The sequence below is a fragment of the Periplaneta americana genome, chromosome 3 (genome assembly GCF_040183065.1).
Source record: "Periplaneta americana isolate PAMFEO1 chromosome 3, P.americana_PAMFEO1_priV1, whole genome shotgun sequence".
Lineage (NCBI taxonomy): Eukaryota > Metazoa > Arthropoda > Insecta > Blattodea > Blattidae > Periplaneta > Periplaneta americana.
Genome location: NC_091119.1, coordinates 129,562,371 through 129,580,259, shown reverse-complemented (window position 1 = coordinate 129,580,259; position 17,889 = coordinate 129,562,371). Strand labels below are relative to the sequence as shown.

At 35.8% G+C, this 17,889-nt stretch overlaps 1 protein-coding gene across 2 annotated transcripts in view; it reads left to right on the top strand.

Annotated features, from left to right (window-relative positions):
* The window catches only part of Capr (caprin family member), a 67,964-nt gene that overhangs the window by 40,869 nt on the left and 9,206 nt on the right, over positions 1 to 17,889 (top strand). Inside the window, exons 7-8 of one of the 2 annotated variants that reach the window (XM_069821582.1) lie at positions 10,562 to 10,750; positions 16,512 to 16,778. In XM_069821582.1, coding sequence (XP_069677683.1) covers positions 10,562 to 10,750; positions 16,512 to 16,778 — 456 coding nt within the window. The remainder of the gene's footprint in view (positions 1 to 10,561; positions 10,751 to 16,511; positions 16,779 to 17,889) is intronic. The other variant, XM_069821583.1, reaches the window with a different exon arrangement.

Sequence of the window (17,889 nt, the reverse complement as noted above, 5' to 3'; positions counted from 1 at the left end):
TCGCGAACTTTGGCAATGCTATCATCAGTTTATAAGTGAATGGCTGACTGGACTGAGAGTTATCTTTTAACTATACTCGACCATCTTTAAACCTATTGTACCAGATGAAAATGTTTGGCTGACTTATACTAGTACCCCAGAAAGCTGTTTTTAAAAGTTCATAGATAGCTGATTTACTGGTTTTAGAGCAAAATTTTGTGTAAACACACACTCTAACTCAACAGGGTAGAAGCTTCTTTTTCCTCACCACCCATAACCAGTAAAGGTTGGCCCACAATAAACTGGGAATAGAAACGGAAAAAGTTGTTAAAATATGTATATAAATATGAGAATTCAAAATTAACAAGAAGCTTGCCAGAGCCTAGAAATGAGAACTTTTAACTTTGCCATTATCGTTTCCTATCACAGCCTACTAGATTCATTCTGTTGTCATCAAAAATCTAGTTGGTTGTTTTATATTTTGTAGCAAGGAAGCTGTGATATAATTTCTTCTTCATCCATTGATTAACTAACTCAGAAATTCAGTAGAATCACTTTCAATATATGCTACGTGTATATGTGACCAGATTACCACGTAAATTGAATTCTTAAATATTCTCTGCCATAAATTTTGAAGTTGGTTATCTTGTGCTTTTGTTGACTGGCTTGTACTCATGAGAGAATGTCATTGGTCAATTGTACACAAACAACATCAGAATGCATAATATTGACATACATATCAATATGCACGGCTGCTTCCATTCTCAGTTTATTGTGAATCAAAGATCTTCATGTTCACATCCTCTGCTTCCCGTTCTCTTCCTGGTTCTTGTTCTCCATTTATTGTGGACCAGTCTTTAGCAGTGATATCTCCATTCTTAAAACTTTTCAGTCACATTGTATCATATAGGGACATTCTGATGTTGCTGTCATCTGAAATGTCCGGCATAGTTTGCATACATAATATTCCACATAAAACTGCACTACGCATGTACATTTTTTATAAGATATGATGTGTTAATATTATAGTCATGTTATTTAACGTGCTTTATTGAAGAAGTTCTGATATTGCTCTCATCTGCAATGTTCGTCATTGTTTGCATACATGGTATCCCACATAAAGCTGCACTATGCATGTACATTTTTGTATATGATATGTGTTATTATAGTCATGTTATTTTAAATGCTTGATTAAAAAAATTCTTGTTTCAGTAGTATAGACTGAGAAAATAATTTTCTTGCTGCATTCTGTTTCTGCTTGATCATTGAACGTGAAATGTGCTTGTTACATTTTCTGAAATATTGCAATATACTTGTGTGGATATTGCAAAGTTCATACAGCTCAATTTCTGCACTTTGTTTTTCTCTGAAAGTTGTTGTTAGTTCTCTTACTCTGCTCTACCTGCTATTGAATACGTACATTAAATATTCTATGCATTTTGTTTATGTTCAGCTTGTATTTTAAATAATATAAACATTTATTTTGTCTGTTCTCATGCACTAGATTGATTTTTCAAATCATAAGCATTCTCCCTCATGATTATACCTGTTGCTGTATATAAGACAGTAACTCGTTGGTAGAACTCCATGCTGTCTAACCTCAGCTTTAAGATGTGGTAGAAAAAATACATTCGTATGTATTATCAAGATTGTATCAAAATTAAAATTGTGCACTTTTCACGTTTTATTAATTGTGTTATTGGCACTTATGTCTACACAAAGAGAAATTTTGTCAGTCTTCAATGTACTGTTACTGAATTTCTTATTGTGTACTAAGAAGGGGTGGAAATACATATGCAAATGCGAGAATTACTGTCCTGAAGGTGAAAGATTACAGGATTTTGATTCCTTGTCCTAGAAATATTTGCTATTATATTATGTATTTATTAATATGCATGCAATTTTAGTTTGATATACTTTTAATTTTAAACTTTCAGGGTGATGCAGTTCTAACGCTTTTCTCCACTTCCTTCTGCTCAAATCTAAATGAACAAAACATATTTCCTAGTAAGTAGTCAGTGTGATTATAAAACCCTGTAGCAACAGAATGTAACAATATGCGTTGAGAAAATAATGTATTACTTAAAATTCACAAAGCACTTCGCAATGTGCTGAAATCTATTAACTGAACTGCAATACTTGAGAAGGAAGCAAGCTTTTCTTGTTGATAGTGGTATGTTAACATTATGCTTTTATTTTTAATGGCTGCAGTTTTTCAGTGCTGTGTTTCTTGGTTTGGGGCTTATATCTTCTTCTTTTCTCTTTTATTTATTATTAATACCATTACATGTCAAGTGTTGTTAATGCTGCACATTTTCCTTATTTTCTTGCGCTTGTGAATTGTTCTTTTTATATGCATATACACTTTTTGTGTGATGGAACTGTTTTATTGCAAACACTGAAAAATGTTTTACTAAAATAAAAATGTGCAGCCTTGGGAACTTCATTATACATTTTCACTTAATACAGTTTCTTTTTCATTGATTTCTTAAAAGTGAATGCTGATCAAGCCTAATTTGTTAAATAGGAAAGCGCCTTCTTTTAAACGTACCCATTGAAGTGTTCCTGTTTAAAATTTAATGGAAAAAAAAAAAAAAGATATTTGGAATCCTGCATGTCATGTAGACCAATTTGAAGTTCATTACTTCATGATGTTACAATTATTTTCGTATTTTTCCGAACACCTCCAAGCAGATATTCATAAAACTTCATCTTTGTTTCCATTCACCATCTCGTTACAAATTGCGAGACAATTACTGGTGAAATAGTACAATGTCTCCTTGCATAGAGGAATAATTAGAAGAAAATGTTAAGAAAGAATCGTATTTACCTGTCTGCTTTCCATAAAAACGGTTCAGGGTTCGATCCCGAGCAATTCCCCTCCCCCTTTCTGTATTTTTTAATACTGTTAGTTGCACACAATGTCATCAATTTTGCTGGAGATAGCTTTTGTAATTCTGAGGCCAGTTGTACAAATGCGGAATAAATATTCAAATGCTTAGTAGAATTAATAGATTAACTTTGTTTAATGGTTCACTATTGTGGAGTAATGGTTAGCATGTGTGACCATGAAATGAACAGGCCCAGATTCAAATTCTGATTGGGATAAGTTACATGTTTTTTTTTTCTCCCGAGATTTTCCTGAACCAATTGAAGCAGAATTGCTAGGTAACTTTCAGCATTGAACCTTGGACTCATTTTCCTTTATTAAATTCAACTTATTTATAATCTTTCAATAAAGTCGATTGGAGATGCAACAGATGTACCAGAATTTATATACAAATAGCACCTGTCTGAGGGAGCTGCTTATGTCCCAGCGAGACAGAGGAGCTTTCAAAGTGGACTCTCAAGAGATCTGGGTGATGTGTAGCTGAATTGATAGATGACACCAAATAGTGAATCACAATATCTACAGTAATGTGATCTTCAGGACAATATAGGATGCAGAAGGGATATAGTACCAAGGTAGGGTAGCTTAATCGATAGATGCTACCAAACAGCGAATCACCCACATGAATGTGTTCCTGAGAACTCTAATAAAAAAAAAATAATCATCCCATAATAAAGGAGGTTGGCACAATACAGTGATGCAAGCCCTTGGGCTCTCCTCAGAGATAAAAACTTTGTATAATACTAAGTAGCCTATATCCAGTATAGCTCTTCGATTTTTTGCTGAATTGGAATCTTGTTCAGTAGTATTGTAATTTTTATGTTCTGTTTATAAATAATTTTGGTGTTAAACTTCTTAAACTTCTAATGTAATGAGTGTTCCATAACGTAGTCAAACTCAAAATAATAATTTTGAAATTACAATGAAGCTTGATTATAAAATAATATAAGTTTATTGTAGAGGGAGATGTGGGAAATGGATGCCATAATTTTCAGTGACAATGTAAGAGCCTAGATTGAAATTTGTAGATTGTTGAATAATCATACAACTGCCCAAGGACAGCAGAAATTTAAAGGTACGGTTTGTTTACGGTGATCATCGCTGGGCGCACATCGCCAGCGATTGTCGCCGGAGTTGCTAGCAGTTGAAATGAATGGGCACGGTTTCTTTATAGCGAAGATCGCCAACACAGTTCGTTGGACGCGATGCAGATCGCTGGAGGTTGCTTCTGAAGCAAATTCAGGACGCACATCGCCGCATTCGTGTTCAATAATCGATATTTAGACAAGGTCATGTTGTAATATCGAATATCTAATCTGTACACGTTAACCACGTCTGTATGTTTTGGCTGCAATACAAATCAAGACGTGTTGTAATTTTTCGCGGTCTGAAGACGAAATTATTATTGAATATGTGTCACAACATAATGCTCTTTTTGATATGAGCTTGTGAATTAATAAACAAATTAAACAATAAACCCTTACATTACATATTACATTTTTATCACGCCCGAGCCCCAGAGAATTTCGTTCAGTGTTGGGTAAGGGGGAAATTCTCTCTTCTGTAAGTTTTCTGTGACTACTAGGCCTACCTAAGTACTTACACAGTATTCTGAAATATAGCTGCTTTTTTTTTTTTTTTTTTTTTTTTAGATGTAGTTGATCGTATATACAAGGCATAATAAAAGCCCAAACAAACCAAACCTAACCTATCACATGTTCGTACATGTAAAGTGTATAAGCGGATTACGAAGGGAACTACCTCAGCGCTAGTTTAGCCATTTTTTTTTTTAATTATTGTTTGGAATACACCATGTAATGTAATACAGTATCATAATAATAATAATAATAATAATAATAATCAGTTCATAACCTGAGTTACTGCCAATCTTTCAACTGGAGTTACGGGGGTCTTGACAAAATTTGTAGGTAATTTAACATTGTCATTTTTAATTAAACTCAAAACATAATCAAACTGGTCAGGTGAGAGTCTGAAATATTCCTTAAATTTTGTAGCGTTTTTATAAAGATGTATCATTATCAGTGTGTTAAAACATAATTCTGTAAACCTATTCCTGAATATTTCATTAGTCCGTAGCTTGTTCCTTTTATAATACGCATGCGAGATTTTGATATCGTCATATCCCTCTTCTAGAATAAATAGCAACTTCATTATCTTGGATTTATTCATTATAATTTTTAGGTTATGTCCGTGGCCTACATTAATTTACTTGACCATATGTAGTAGATGCAGGAATAAACAAATGAGAATCAACAGTGATGTGCGTCAATAAAGAAACCACTTCTCGGCGATCATCGCCAGCGTTTATAATTGCCGGCGATGTGCGTCCGACGATGATCGCCATAAACAAACCGTACCTTAATGAAGAAAGAGGCAAGAGAATATTCAGCCAAAAAGAGACAACATAGACTTCAAACTGGTGGAGTTTTACCAGAGTCAATGCAAAGTAATACATTATTCAACAAAATTCTGAAATTAATAAAGATTAGCATGTGCAGGTGAATATCTTTCACCAGACCTCGTTTACATTCCCCCTGCACATTTTCGTCCAGTGTCACTTTGTAGCTAGTATGGATGAGATTCACGGATTTGTGAATAAACTGAATTTGTTGATACAGATTATTTAAAATCGGTGGTTTGAGATGTTTCCAACTGTATGGCCCCTTGCTGATGGTAATAAAGTGTTGATGGACTTAATTAAATGACATTTAGTAATCTTGCAGCAGAAGTTAAAGAATTATTTTGGAGAGAGTGTCCAAGATTTCGACTGGGTTCGTGGATTCAAACCATCTCCCAAATAATATACTGTGATGGTGTGGGCTGGAATAAGTTTGACAGCAAGGAAAAACTGGTCTTCATTAAGAATGGCAGCCTCATAGCACATCGGTATGTGCAGGAAATCCTTCAGGAGCATGTGCCATTTGCTCAATAATATTGTTGCTGGTTTTCTGCTGATGCACGACATTGCATGCCCACATGTGGCCCAGTGTCTGTAACTGTTCCGGAATAATAACGGGGATTCACGTCATGGAATGACGAAGTCCAGATTTGAATTCTATTGAGCAGTTGTGGGATAATCTGGGAAGAAGGGTCTGCCAACATTACCCAGACATCCTACAAGTCCTGTGGGAGACTCTCCAAGAGCCTCTGGAGGATATTGCAAATTTGATCAGGAGTATCCCTGAGGGGTTGAATGACGTAATTGATGTGAGTGGTGTCAATACATGCTTCTAAAGGTGAGAAGACAGTGTTGGTGAAGTGCAGTAAATAAAAAGCAAGTATTTGAGTGGGTAATGAATGAGTTCTCGAAACAAAACATGTAAATATTTTGTGTTACTTATGTCCTTGAAAAATTCAGTTAAACTGTTATAAAAATAAACTTTCTTTCCATAAACAGAATTTTAAATTTGACCAGAACGTAATACTGCACCATAGAAGTGAGATAATATTTAGAAATATAACATTAATCTTAATTTTAAAAAAAATTGAAGTATTGCATTTTTTGTGCCTGTCAGTGTAGTACGTTCTTACGTTTTCAAGGCAAACCTAATTTCGAGCAAAATTAATTTTGAATGTATAAATGACGTTTTGTATCTACCAGAGTTTGAAAAGCATATCATATAAGTGTAAGAAATGAATAAACGAAAAATGTATAACCAAAATAAATAATATGAAAAGGAATTTTGCCAAGACCTCAGAAAAAAAAAGAATTGTTGTCAACTGTCTGAAGAACCTTGCAAGTGATACCAACAAGGCACCACTTATGAGACAATTAGGCCAGGAAATAATGAGGTAGGGTGGCCAGTTCCTTTCCTCCTCCAGAAAAAGTGTGGAAAAAATGCATAAGTGTGAAATGTATGAAATAAGTTTTACGATATAGGAATGACAATGACATACTTTGAGATGAATATATTTTGTAATGTCTTGATAAAATAACTTTTAACATAGTTCCTTCCTTAAATATGTAAACAGATATTGTTAGCTACGTCATTTATTAATGCATGAAGTTACTTACAAGAGGGTTGAACAGTTACTGCAATTGCTCTTGTTCAGCTGTGCATTCATTATTCTGTATAAGTTATTAAACACTCCCATATGCATTCATTATCTTGTATCAGTACAATAGAACAGTGTTCCACAACTGGTGTGCGACTTTTACCTATTGTGAGAAATTAGTAAAATTAATTTAAGTTAAATTAAAATTAAAATGTTTTCATAAATATATTTTTGCATATAGGCCATTGTAAAACCTACTTGCGCGTGAACCTACATACCCGCCGAATTAGTGACATTGAAGACATCATGAAGGAGAAAATAAAGAGCAGTAAGAAGCTGTCACTTCAAATTGACAAGTCCACTGATATTGGCTGTCACGCACACCTTCTTTCCCACATTCGGAACATTGATGGGGATGTAATTGCAAGTAATTAATTTTTTTTTGCAAAGAACTGTCCGAGTGAGCAACCGGTGAAGAAATATTTCGTACAACTAATGAATATGTGGTCTGTAATGAATTAACATGGGAGGATTGTGTTAGTGTTTGTACAGATGGAGCCGCTTCTATGATAGGCTGAGTGAAACGATTCGTAGCTAAAGTACGTGAAATAAATCCTAACATACAGAGCAACCATTGTCTCATTCACCCCAAAGCCATTGTTGCTAAGTCTTTGCCATCTCCTCTGAAAATTGTAATGGATGAACTAGTAGAAGTCGTGAACTTCATCAAATCGCAGCCACTAAATACAAGGCTTTTTTCCGTTTTGTGTCAGAAAATGGATCAGAACACATTGCACTCCAGCTACATACAGAAGTACGATGGTTATCACAAGGTAAAGTGTTAGCACGAATGTTTGAACTTAAAGAGGAGATACCGTACTTGAATTTTTTACTATTGAGGGCATGAGTACGCAGATTTATTTGCAGATGATGAATGGGTATCTAAGTTAGCATATCTTTTCGATATTTTCGTACATTTGAATGAGCTTAACAGAGAAATGCAAGGTAGGAACGAAAATATTCTGGTTAGTATGGATGAGATTCAAGGATTTGTGAATAAACTGAATTTGTGGATACAGATTATTTAAAATCGGTGGTTTGAGATGTTTCCAACTGTATGGCCCCTTGCTGACGGTAATAAAGTGTTGATGGACTTAATTAAAGAACATTTAGTAATCTTGCAGCAGAAGTTAAAGAATTATTTTGGAGAGAGTGTCCAAGATTTCGACTGGGTTCGTGATCCATTCATTGTGGATTCAAACCATCTTCCAAATAATATACTCGTACAAGAGGAACAGGCAGATTTAAAAGTGAACAGAACACTGACATTAAAACTTCTCGAAGTGCCCTTGGAAACATTTTGGTTGTCAATAAGGAGTGAATACCCGGTTATCTCTGAGATGGCAGTTAATATGTTATTGCCAATTTCAATTACATATATGTGTGAAGTGGGATTCTTGATGTTAACTAAAATTAAAACATGAAAGAGGGAGAGACTCAAATCCATCGATGAAGAAATAGGCTTGCACTGTCAATGATTCCGCCATGGATCAACCACCTGTGTGCAGCTAAGCAGGCCCAAGTATCTCATTGAAGATATGAGTAGAGTTATGTACTTCAATATTAGTAATAGATATATGTATTTTCTACAGTGAAGTTCATACATTGTTAATAAATGCAAGAGTCTATTTCTGTTTTATAATAATAATAATAATAATAATAATAATAAATTTGATTGCAGTAAGTAATTATATTAAGAGAGTCACATTATATGTTTTTGAGGGGCTTAACATTTTGGTGTGCCGTGAATATGAAAAGGTTGCAGAACACTGCAATAGAATCTCTTAAAATGAACCTCACAAACGAACTTGCACTTCATTGTAGTAACAAGTAACTAAATTTTGCAACGAAATGAAATGTTAGTGTGAATTTTCAAGTCATAGTTTTCAAATTGTTGACTTCACTGACATGTATCACTCAATTTAAAAATTCACATTTTTAGTACAATATTAATTTAGAGGGAATCTTCAATTATTAAATTGATTAATATTATTTATATTACTTACTTTTGGCTTGGCTATCTTTGCACTTCGGAGCTTTGGCCTATGGTGTGTCCTATATGTGCGTTGATATCAAAAGTCTGACATATGGCCTGGCTGGCATTCGTGAATCCGAATCTGACAGATGAGCCATCCTGCCTTGACCTAACCAGGGCCCATTCTCAGATGAGTAGCCTAATAAGTCTCAGGACCTGGAGCTCCAAGCCCTTTCTATATCAGGATTGGAAACCCTTCAAGACTTCATCCCAGTCTAATATTGCAGATAATAGGTGAAATGAGGAGAAGATGGAGAGTTGGCAGAATGAGAGAGGGAAATGGGAGTATCCTGAGAAAATCCTCTGCATTGCCAGATTTGTCCAGCACAAATTCCATCACGATCCGATTGGAAATCGAACCCAGGCTGTGTAGATGGAAGACCAGTGTACAAGCACTTGAGCCACAGTCGCAGCTTATTACAGTCAACTTCGGATATAGTGAACCTCTGTAGACTTGCATATTTCGTTCACTGTACCCCAAGTGTCTGTTCCCTAACCTTAAAAGACAGAAATAAATGAAACTGTAAACAAGAAAATAAAATATTTCATTTTTGTGGCATGGATTACACTGTATACTGTAACTCTCAGCTGACTTACTTAAACTATGCTGTTGGCCCAAGTCCACTTGCGAAAGACCACTTCAGTGTCACTTACAATATTCGCCTTATCTTCCAAAGAAAACACTAGAAACAGACAATCTGGTAGAAATGACAAATGCTGTTATGGTGCAACTGCGTACTCAGCCTTGGAATTTGCCAGGTCACTTAATGGAAACTGGGAGAGAGTTGATGGAGTTTGAAAGCCATCGAAATCTTACCTCTGGACATAATGTCCGTCCCCTTTTAATAAAAGAAGGGAATTTCATTTTCCATTGTTTCAATGCTATCTGTCATAATTAAAATGTTTCTGAGAACAAAAGATAACCCTTTGATGGTGGAGGATTAGAAATAGCAGTAGAGTAGAGTGCCTGAGAACAGAATGTCAATCTTTCGATGGTGGAGTGAGGCAAGATCGTCACATGTTGCCTGAATTTACAGTAACAGCTCACTGTCTAGGAATCACTAATCCTTTGTTCTTTGACTAAAGGAGTAAGAAACTTAGAATGTTGTTCTAAACACATACTTTCAATTTTATACAAGAAGGTCTGACTTCAAATAAGAATTTGTCAGGATACAAGGTTCACTATAAATGGAAATAATTAATGTACTTTTTAATGTTTGTGGGTCGGGACCACTATAGCGAATGTTCACTATATCCAGAGTTGACTGACTATTCTTAATTGTGTATATCTGTATTTGACACAACTTGAAACTTAACATAGTTTGTATGCTGCTTCCACCCAACCTGCTCAGTGGGGATAAAATGGCCTGTGTTTGGTAAATACTTTTCATTTCCTCATGTTGAGGTTAAGAGTGCATGGAATCTCTACCTTCCTGCATATCCACTGAACTTTATGGTGCTCACACCCCATATACAGAAAAGAGTTCAAACTACATTTAACAGACGAAATTGTCTCTAAATGTAGGAGTACCTTTAGTGTATGAATGATTAGTGTGTCCATAATTGTGTTTATTTTTCAGGAATCTGAATTGGATTCTCCAGATTTGTCTGCTATGCTGACAGGGACGAGTCAGCAGTCCCAGCAACCCCAGCAAAGGGTAGTTCCAACCCCTCCCCCTAGTGGGACTGTTACTGTTGCACCCATCCCCTCCCAGACATTCACAAATCAGAATTTTGCATCGGTAACTACTGCAAATGTGCCACAACAGGTTTGTGCAGACTACAGTAAATAATTAAAATCTGTTTTAAATCTATAGTGACTAATTTCTACACTATGAAGTTTACTCATACCAACAGATGACGGTGCATTTAGCAAAGTCGATAAGAAAAATTTAGTATTGCGAAGATAACATGTCCCTCTCATATGTCTTAAACATTTTGTGCAACAATTCAGTCCCTTCATGTTGTGAATGATACTACTATAGTTTTCCTTGAATTCTAGTTGAAAAGGTATATACAAGTTGAATACTTTAGTATGCACCCAAATACACCTTTAGTATCTGGATTGTACACTAAAGGCTATTGTTATAATCCCAAAAGATAAAGGTATGATCACACATCACTACTTTTGCTGTGCGATTTTTCTACTGCAGCTGTATAAGTGTTCATGCACAAGCCTAGAGCTGCATACAGTGCACTACTTTTCGTGCTGTGCAACCCTAGTGCTGCAAGTTTCAATAGAAGGTTGCAAGCCTGTCCACACACAAGACACCACTTTTGCAGCTGCAATTTAGCTGCAGTTTTGCATATGTTTGTTAATACTTCATTGCATTTTGTAATAACCAATAGCACTGTTCTCGTAAACAATGTTGGCAGCTCTCTTGTTTAAAGCTGTTATAGAATATTAAAAATTAAATTATCTATTACATGTACTCTGACTATGGTGTACATTTAGTAACAGCCATAAATAATATGTCCCTCACATCAAACAGAATAATATATAAAGTATAGATCAGGAGACAAGACCTGGCATGTGAGCTATGCAAGAGGGGAAAAGGATGGGGTAATAGAAAGATTTTTTTTTTTTTTTTTTTTTTTTTTTTTTTTTTTTTTTTTTTTTTTTTTTTTTTTTCCAGGATGATTAATATTTCACGAATCTACTGATATGTAAGTTCAACTCAGACTGAAACCTTATCTTCCTCCTTCGTAATCACTTATGATGTAGTGACGAATGATAAGGTTACATGACAGGTACATCATTTACTGTATTATTGTCATATTTGATTGGAAACATTACTCAGAATTGCTGCAAAAGATTTAGCAGCGCATTTGGTATAGTGCTGGCCTTCTGTGCTTAGATGCGACAGGCTCATGTCAGTAGATTTACTGGCATGTAAAAGAACTCCTGTGGGACAAAATTTCGGCACACTGGCAATGCTGATAGAACCTCAGTAGTTGAGTGTCGTTAAATAAACCATAATTTAAAAAGATTTAGCAAAGTCAATATAAAAATGTTGTGGCTGCAACCCTAAGAACTCTGTTGGTACATCACTACTTTAAAGCTGTGAACAGCTGGTTCTGCAGTCTCTGTTTTCCAAGTTATATTTTGTACTGCAGCACTGCAAAAATAGCAATATGTGACTGTACCTTCAAATAGACTTTATTTTTAAAGTACATAGTACAGACCGATTATTTTGTTCTGACAGCTCGGCGACGCGAAAAGGTGGAAGTAATATAAGTAGTGGGGAGAGCTACGAAGTAGAGATAAGTGCGAGCTGTTGGTAAAGGAATGCAGTACAGTTTAACTGTACTAGAAACATACTGCTCTACCGCTCGCATGACATCCAATTGCTCCGAAGGCAAGCGACTAACCCAGACACCTCTTGGCGTAACTAAATGGACTCGCCTGACCCAGGCGCACATAGCCAGCAACTGTCAGGACTAAATAATCGTACTGTACACAAGTTTAAGTAAATGAACGTCATTGAGAGAGACTCGATTTATAGGCATTGTAAGTTAATATCACTGCGTATAGTTGAATGGATGTGGTCTTTAGTGATGGGCGAAGTTGTTCTTTTCCCGGAACAGTTCCGACGGTTCCGGTTCCGAAAAAATACTATGTTCCAAATAGTTCCGAAATAACAGTCACCAGTGGTGATGAGTCGGAGTCGTTGAGTCGTTCAAACGAACGGTACAGTACCCTCCCTCTTCACCATAGACAAATAACACCATGCAGCTCACACTGGAGCACTCATAGGCATGACATAGTACACATTCTTATCTATAGATGGCACTGCAATGCACATTCGAATCGATTTTGGAAAATTGCTGTGCATGCGGACAGGACTCAAAATCTTAATGTTAGTAATTACACAGCTGTTGACTACAAGGACAGAATACAACACTTTGTTTTCGTACATAAAGTTATAAAGACATGGTAGCCAACTAAAAACATTTAAAACATATGGTATGTAATTTCTGTTCTCTCTATTACATAATAAAAAAAAAACAAATCATTAATTTTTATTTTTACTTTTCTTAATGCACAGTTATAATAATAATAATAATAATAATAAATATTACAATTTCATAAATAAAAAAGATATATATTGGCAGTACTGAAACCTGGAAACCCCGCAGTGGGTTAGTAAAATGTTGGAATCGCATCTTTACCAAAGTGTAATTTAAACTTCGCATTAAACCTCGCTCTCCAAATCAGTACTTATATGGGTAGTTTCCAACAAATAATGCTACAACATTTTTGTCGTTCTTTGATAACAGAGAAGATAGCACAAAAACTTATGTTTGTCAGACTTAACCTCAACAAACGACATACAGACATTGTAACTAAACCACTCATTACCATTTACGACTTTAACCTTTGTATAGAATCAGCTGATCAATGAATTAATAATAGTATGCGTACTTTATGACTTTGTAGAATGTTTATAAAACAGAATTAGTCAACTAATGGTGAAATAAACCATAAAGCGGGAATGAATATTACAGATTATTAAATACTTACTATAACATTACAGATGATTGGCCAGTCTTACAAATTTTGATATTAAAGTTCGCGCCACCGCAAGGATTTCAATTTCCATGCGCCCCCCTCCAACCACGTGAGAGTTTCAAGTACCAACTTCATCCAACGAAGTGCCAAGTACAACATAAAGAACAACGAGAACAGTGTAACTGCAGCTGTCGTTGGTTCATCGGAACAAGCTCCGACGTTCCGACTGTTATCTCGGAGTCGGAACATGCCTTGTGCAACGCGGTACTGCGAGCCCGTAACAGCTGGGCAAGTGAGCAGCTCGGAGTCGGAACACTGTTATTTCGGAACAGGAGGTTCCGACCTACTGTTCATTTTTGCAACAGTTCCGAGGGAGTCGGAACATACCTTGTGCAACGCGGTACTGCGAGCCCGCAACAGCTGGGCAAGTGAGCAGCTCGGAGTCGGAACACTGTTATTTCGGAACAGGAGGTTCCGACCTACTGTTCATTTTTGCAACAGTTCCGAGACCGGAACAGTTCCAAAATAACTGTTGTGTTATTTTTTACCCATCTCTAGTGGTCTTAAAACCTGGTTCACAAGAGCAGCTATGTGAACTTAAAATATCAACTTTTAGTGCCTATAAATCTGGCTCTTGTCATTAATTTTGCATAGATTCGCATAAAATAGTTGCTTTTTTAAATTGTAGTTTAAAATATTTTTCTATTTACGAAAATCTATTTAAAAGTGATTTATAAGTAGATTCTAAGCATAGATATTCATTTCTTTTCATATTCTGCAATGTTTTCTTTCTGATCAACCTTTGTAACTCTATAATTATTGCTATTGTGGAAATTCATCCAGCAGAACAGAAAATTTACAACTAGTTACTGTTAATTCTTTAAAAAAGAGTGTCCTTTCCTTATTCATGTACAGGGTTGTTTCCGATCTCTGATAACGAATTTGAATGACGTCATTTGCGTCAGGAGTCACACAACAGCTGAATTGTGGCTCGAGGTGACAGACCAGTAGTGAGTGATCTCATAGTCAGAGTGCAGGGTGACTCAAAGCAGAAATTCTGAAGATAATCGAGCCTTTTTGGGAGGGGTACTTAACAACTCTTTCTGATGCCAAGTACAGTTAAGTGAAAATAAAAAAAGCCTCCAATAAACGAGGTTTCGTTATTTCCAAGAAAGGCATCTTCTGTATACTTAATGAGATTGGTAAAGCTCAAATGGAATTAATTTGTATCATCTTGTGGGGAGCGGCGACTTGTGACGGGTGGTGGATTTGTTGCTTTTTCCACTCTGGAATTAATCCCATCCGAGCTTTGCCAGTCTTATTAGGTACACACAAGATGCCTTTCTTGGAAATAACGAAACAACGTTCCTTTGCAGGCTCCTATGATTTTCACGTAACTGTACTTGGCATTGGAAAGAGTTATCTACTGCTCCCAAAAAGGCTCGATTTTCTTGGGCATTGCTACTGTGATACACTGTGCACTGTGATTATGAAATCACTCACTACTGGTCTGTCACCTCTCGCCGCAATTCAGCTGTCGGTGTGATTCCTGACGCACATGACGTCATTCAAATTCGTTATCAGAGATCGGAAACAACCCTGTATTCATTTGACCAGAGGGTATAAAAGTTTGACTAAATCTGGTCTAACTAGCAATTGTGCAGTTTTGGTTTAAAAATAAGAATTATTTTTTTTTTACCAAAAATTTTATTTCATGAGCATAATTTCTGAATAGATTGACTCATATGTACCATTATCCAGCCAACTCAAGAAAGAAACCTCACATGAACAATCACAGTTTATATCACTCCAAGGGCTTGGTTGGTTCATGGCATCTGTCTATCTACAGTAGAATTGTTTCTTTCAACTTCTGACAGCTCACTAGCCACATGAGTTAACAGTTTGTTATGGCAACTAAGGTTAATCTTGGAAGTAGCCAATTGCCTTTTGACACCCCCATGCTCTCATTGGCCAAGCTTGCAGGCAGTGCTGCCACATTATCGAACATATTACTGACTGACTGGCGTCTAGCAGTAGCAGCAAGTTGGCAGTTGCCATGACAGCAGACCTGTAAGCCATGCAGTGTGGTGTCAGAAGTCGAAAGAAACCTTAATTTGACTATATTTATCTATCTAGCCATCTATTTAATATAGTTAACTTGCACAAGGATAGTGTTTAAGGACAGTGTTGTAAACCATTCAAAACAACTTTTTTTTCCCCCCATTCATTAAAGCTTTGCCACGTCTATGTTTAACTACAAGACTTCCGTAATGTTACAACTATGGGAAAGGCTGTGTTACTTTACAGACATGCTTTCTTTGTGAATGACGTCATTCTAAATATAGCCATTAAATGTATCGATTATTTAGTGGTGGCTTATGAATGATATAATCTTATGGAAAATATATTTGAAATTAAAATATATTGAACATAGATATTATTTGAAACAAAAGAATAAACCATAGAACATAAAATATATCGGACTAAGTAAGTATATTTTAGTATGATAGGCGGACTTACGACTTTATGAGAAATCACAACATGTGCATTTGTTTCTTGAGTTTGATGGATAATAAATGTATGCACACAATCTGAATAATAGTTAAGGAGAAATTGTACACGCATGCAGACAAACATGATATGCCCAAAACCATTTTTTCAATATAAGAGACTCTGAAAAATCTGTACAGTTCCATGAAAATCCCGAAATTAATTTCTTGCAAAGTCACATTACTTTCTCTCTGTACATCTTATGATAGAGTAAAAGGTCCTGTTTTAAAAGCATCTAGAATTTGCAGACACAGTTCTAGTCATTAACTCATTCTTGAATTTGAATTTTTGCTTTACTTTTTTCTTTAGGAACACTGCTTGATAATTTCGAGAACTTAAAAATCCTTAATTGAAGGATTATAGACAATAGCTCATTCGTCTTCAGTAGCAGCAACAAATATTAACAATTCTGATTGTGTTCGACTTTAAGAAGAATAATTGCTTATAAAGCATTATTTATATTACAGGTAGTTTACCAGACAGGAAATGAACTTGCCCAAACACACATCCCAGGTTTTGCCACAACCACTCCTAACCCACCTCCTCCAATTCCAATGCCACCGTCCCACCATCAACATCGTTCAATTAGTCCAGCAGTGTCTGTTGCAACCATGCAGCAGACTTATAGCAACCAAGCTGCAACGCAACAGGTCACCACATATGCCTCCCAGACACAGCAGCAACCACAGGCCAATGTTGTCTCAAATCCATACAACACACAGCAACAGCCCCAAGTAGGTTAACAATACTGTAATACATGTTTGTTATACATGTTCATTAGCGGTGTGCCAGCTTCTCGAAGTTTCCACTCTTCTATTTAAAAGGAGTGAAATCAGAGTAGTGCAAATGCAGGAAAAAAAATTGAATTTTGACACTTCACATTTCCTCTCCTCAATGTGTCAAAAAGTTAACGTCTATTCTTTCATTTATGCTAGTTTGTGATGTAGTGAACTATGTGAAATCTGAATTTCTAATAATAAAAAAATAGGAGTACCATAAAGGAACTTGCATCTAAATTTATTACAGTGGTCATGAAAGCTTCACAGTCTGCAATGACTGTTGTATATTTTTTCCTAGCAATTTCTTCATTGGATTCCATAAAATTCTTATAAAGAGTAGCTTTCTCCTTCTATATTCTGTTGCTCTGTTTCGGCTGCACACAAGTCCAGTCAGTGTTGTCTTTGCAATTTGTGAATGGTAGCTATCATAACTGTTAAGTTTCAAATAAAAAGTCCTTTATTGCATGAATGATATAATTCGGGAATAGAAAATCCTTATTTCAGGTTTTCCGATTTTTAACTGTATTTTTCCATTTATGCTGTTCCCTTCACCCTACTCTCCTTTCATTGAGAGAAAACAGCGATAAAATGCTGATATGAATTTGTTAAAATGTTTTCTCCATCATTGGCTTAAAAAAAAGTCACCTAAACACCATCTCCATTTTATTTTTCCTTGCCTCCTTCCTTACTGATCAATAAGTATTCAGCATCATTTGCCTTTAACAAATATTTTGTGTGCATGCATCTCCCTTCTTACATATAGAGAGATCCATTTATAATTCGAAAGCAATTACAGTGCACATCATTGCAATACATCAGAACTTAATGTCATCTCCCACAGAGATTGTCACATTCATTGCAAAACAACATATGACCTCACATTAGTGCTGTCATTGTGACACAGTGGTTCGGTACTGTATTAGGCAGAGAATTTTTCTAGTAGAAAACTTATTTACGGAATAAAAATTCTGTAAAGCATGTTAAAAGTTTGTTCTTAAGTTTTGTCGCAAATATCTGGAATCTTCGTACTTTCGAAAATGGATCACTCTGTATTATTCAAGTCAAA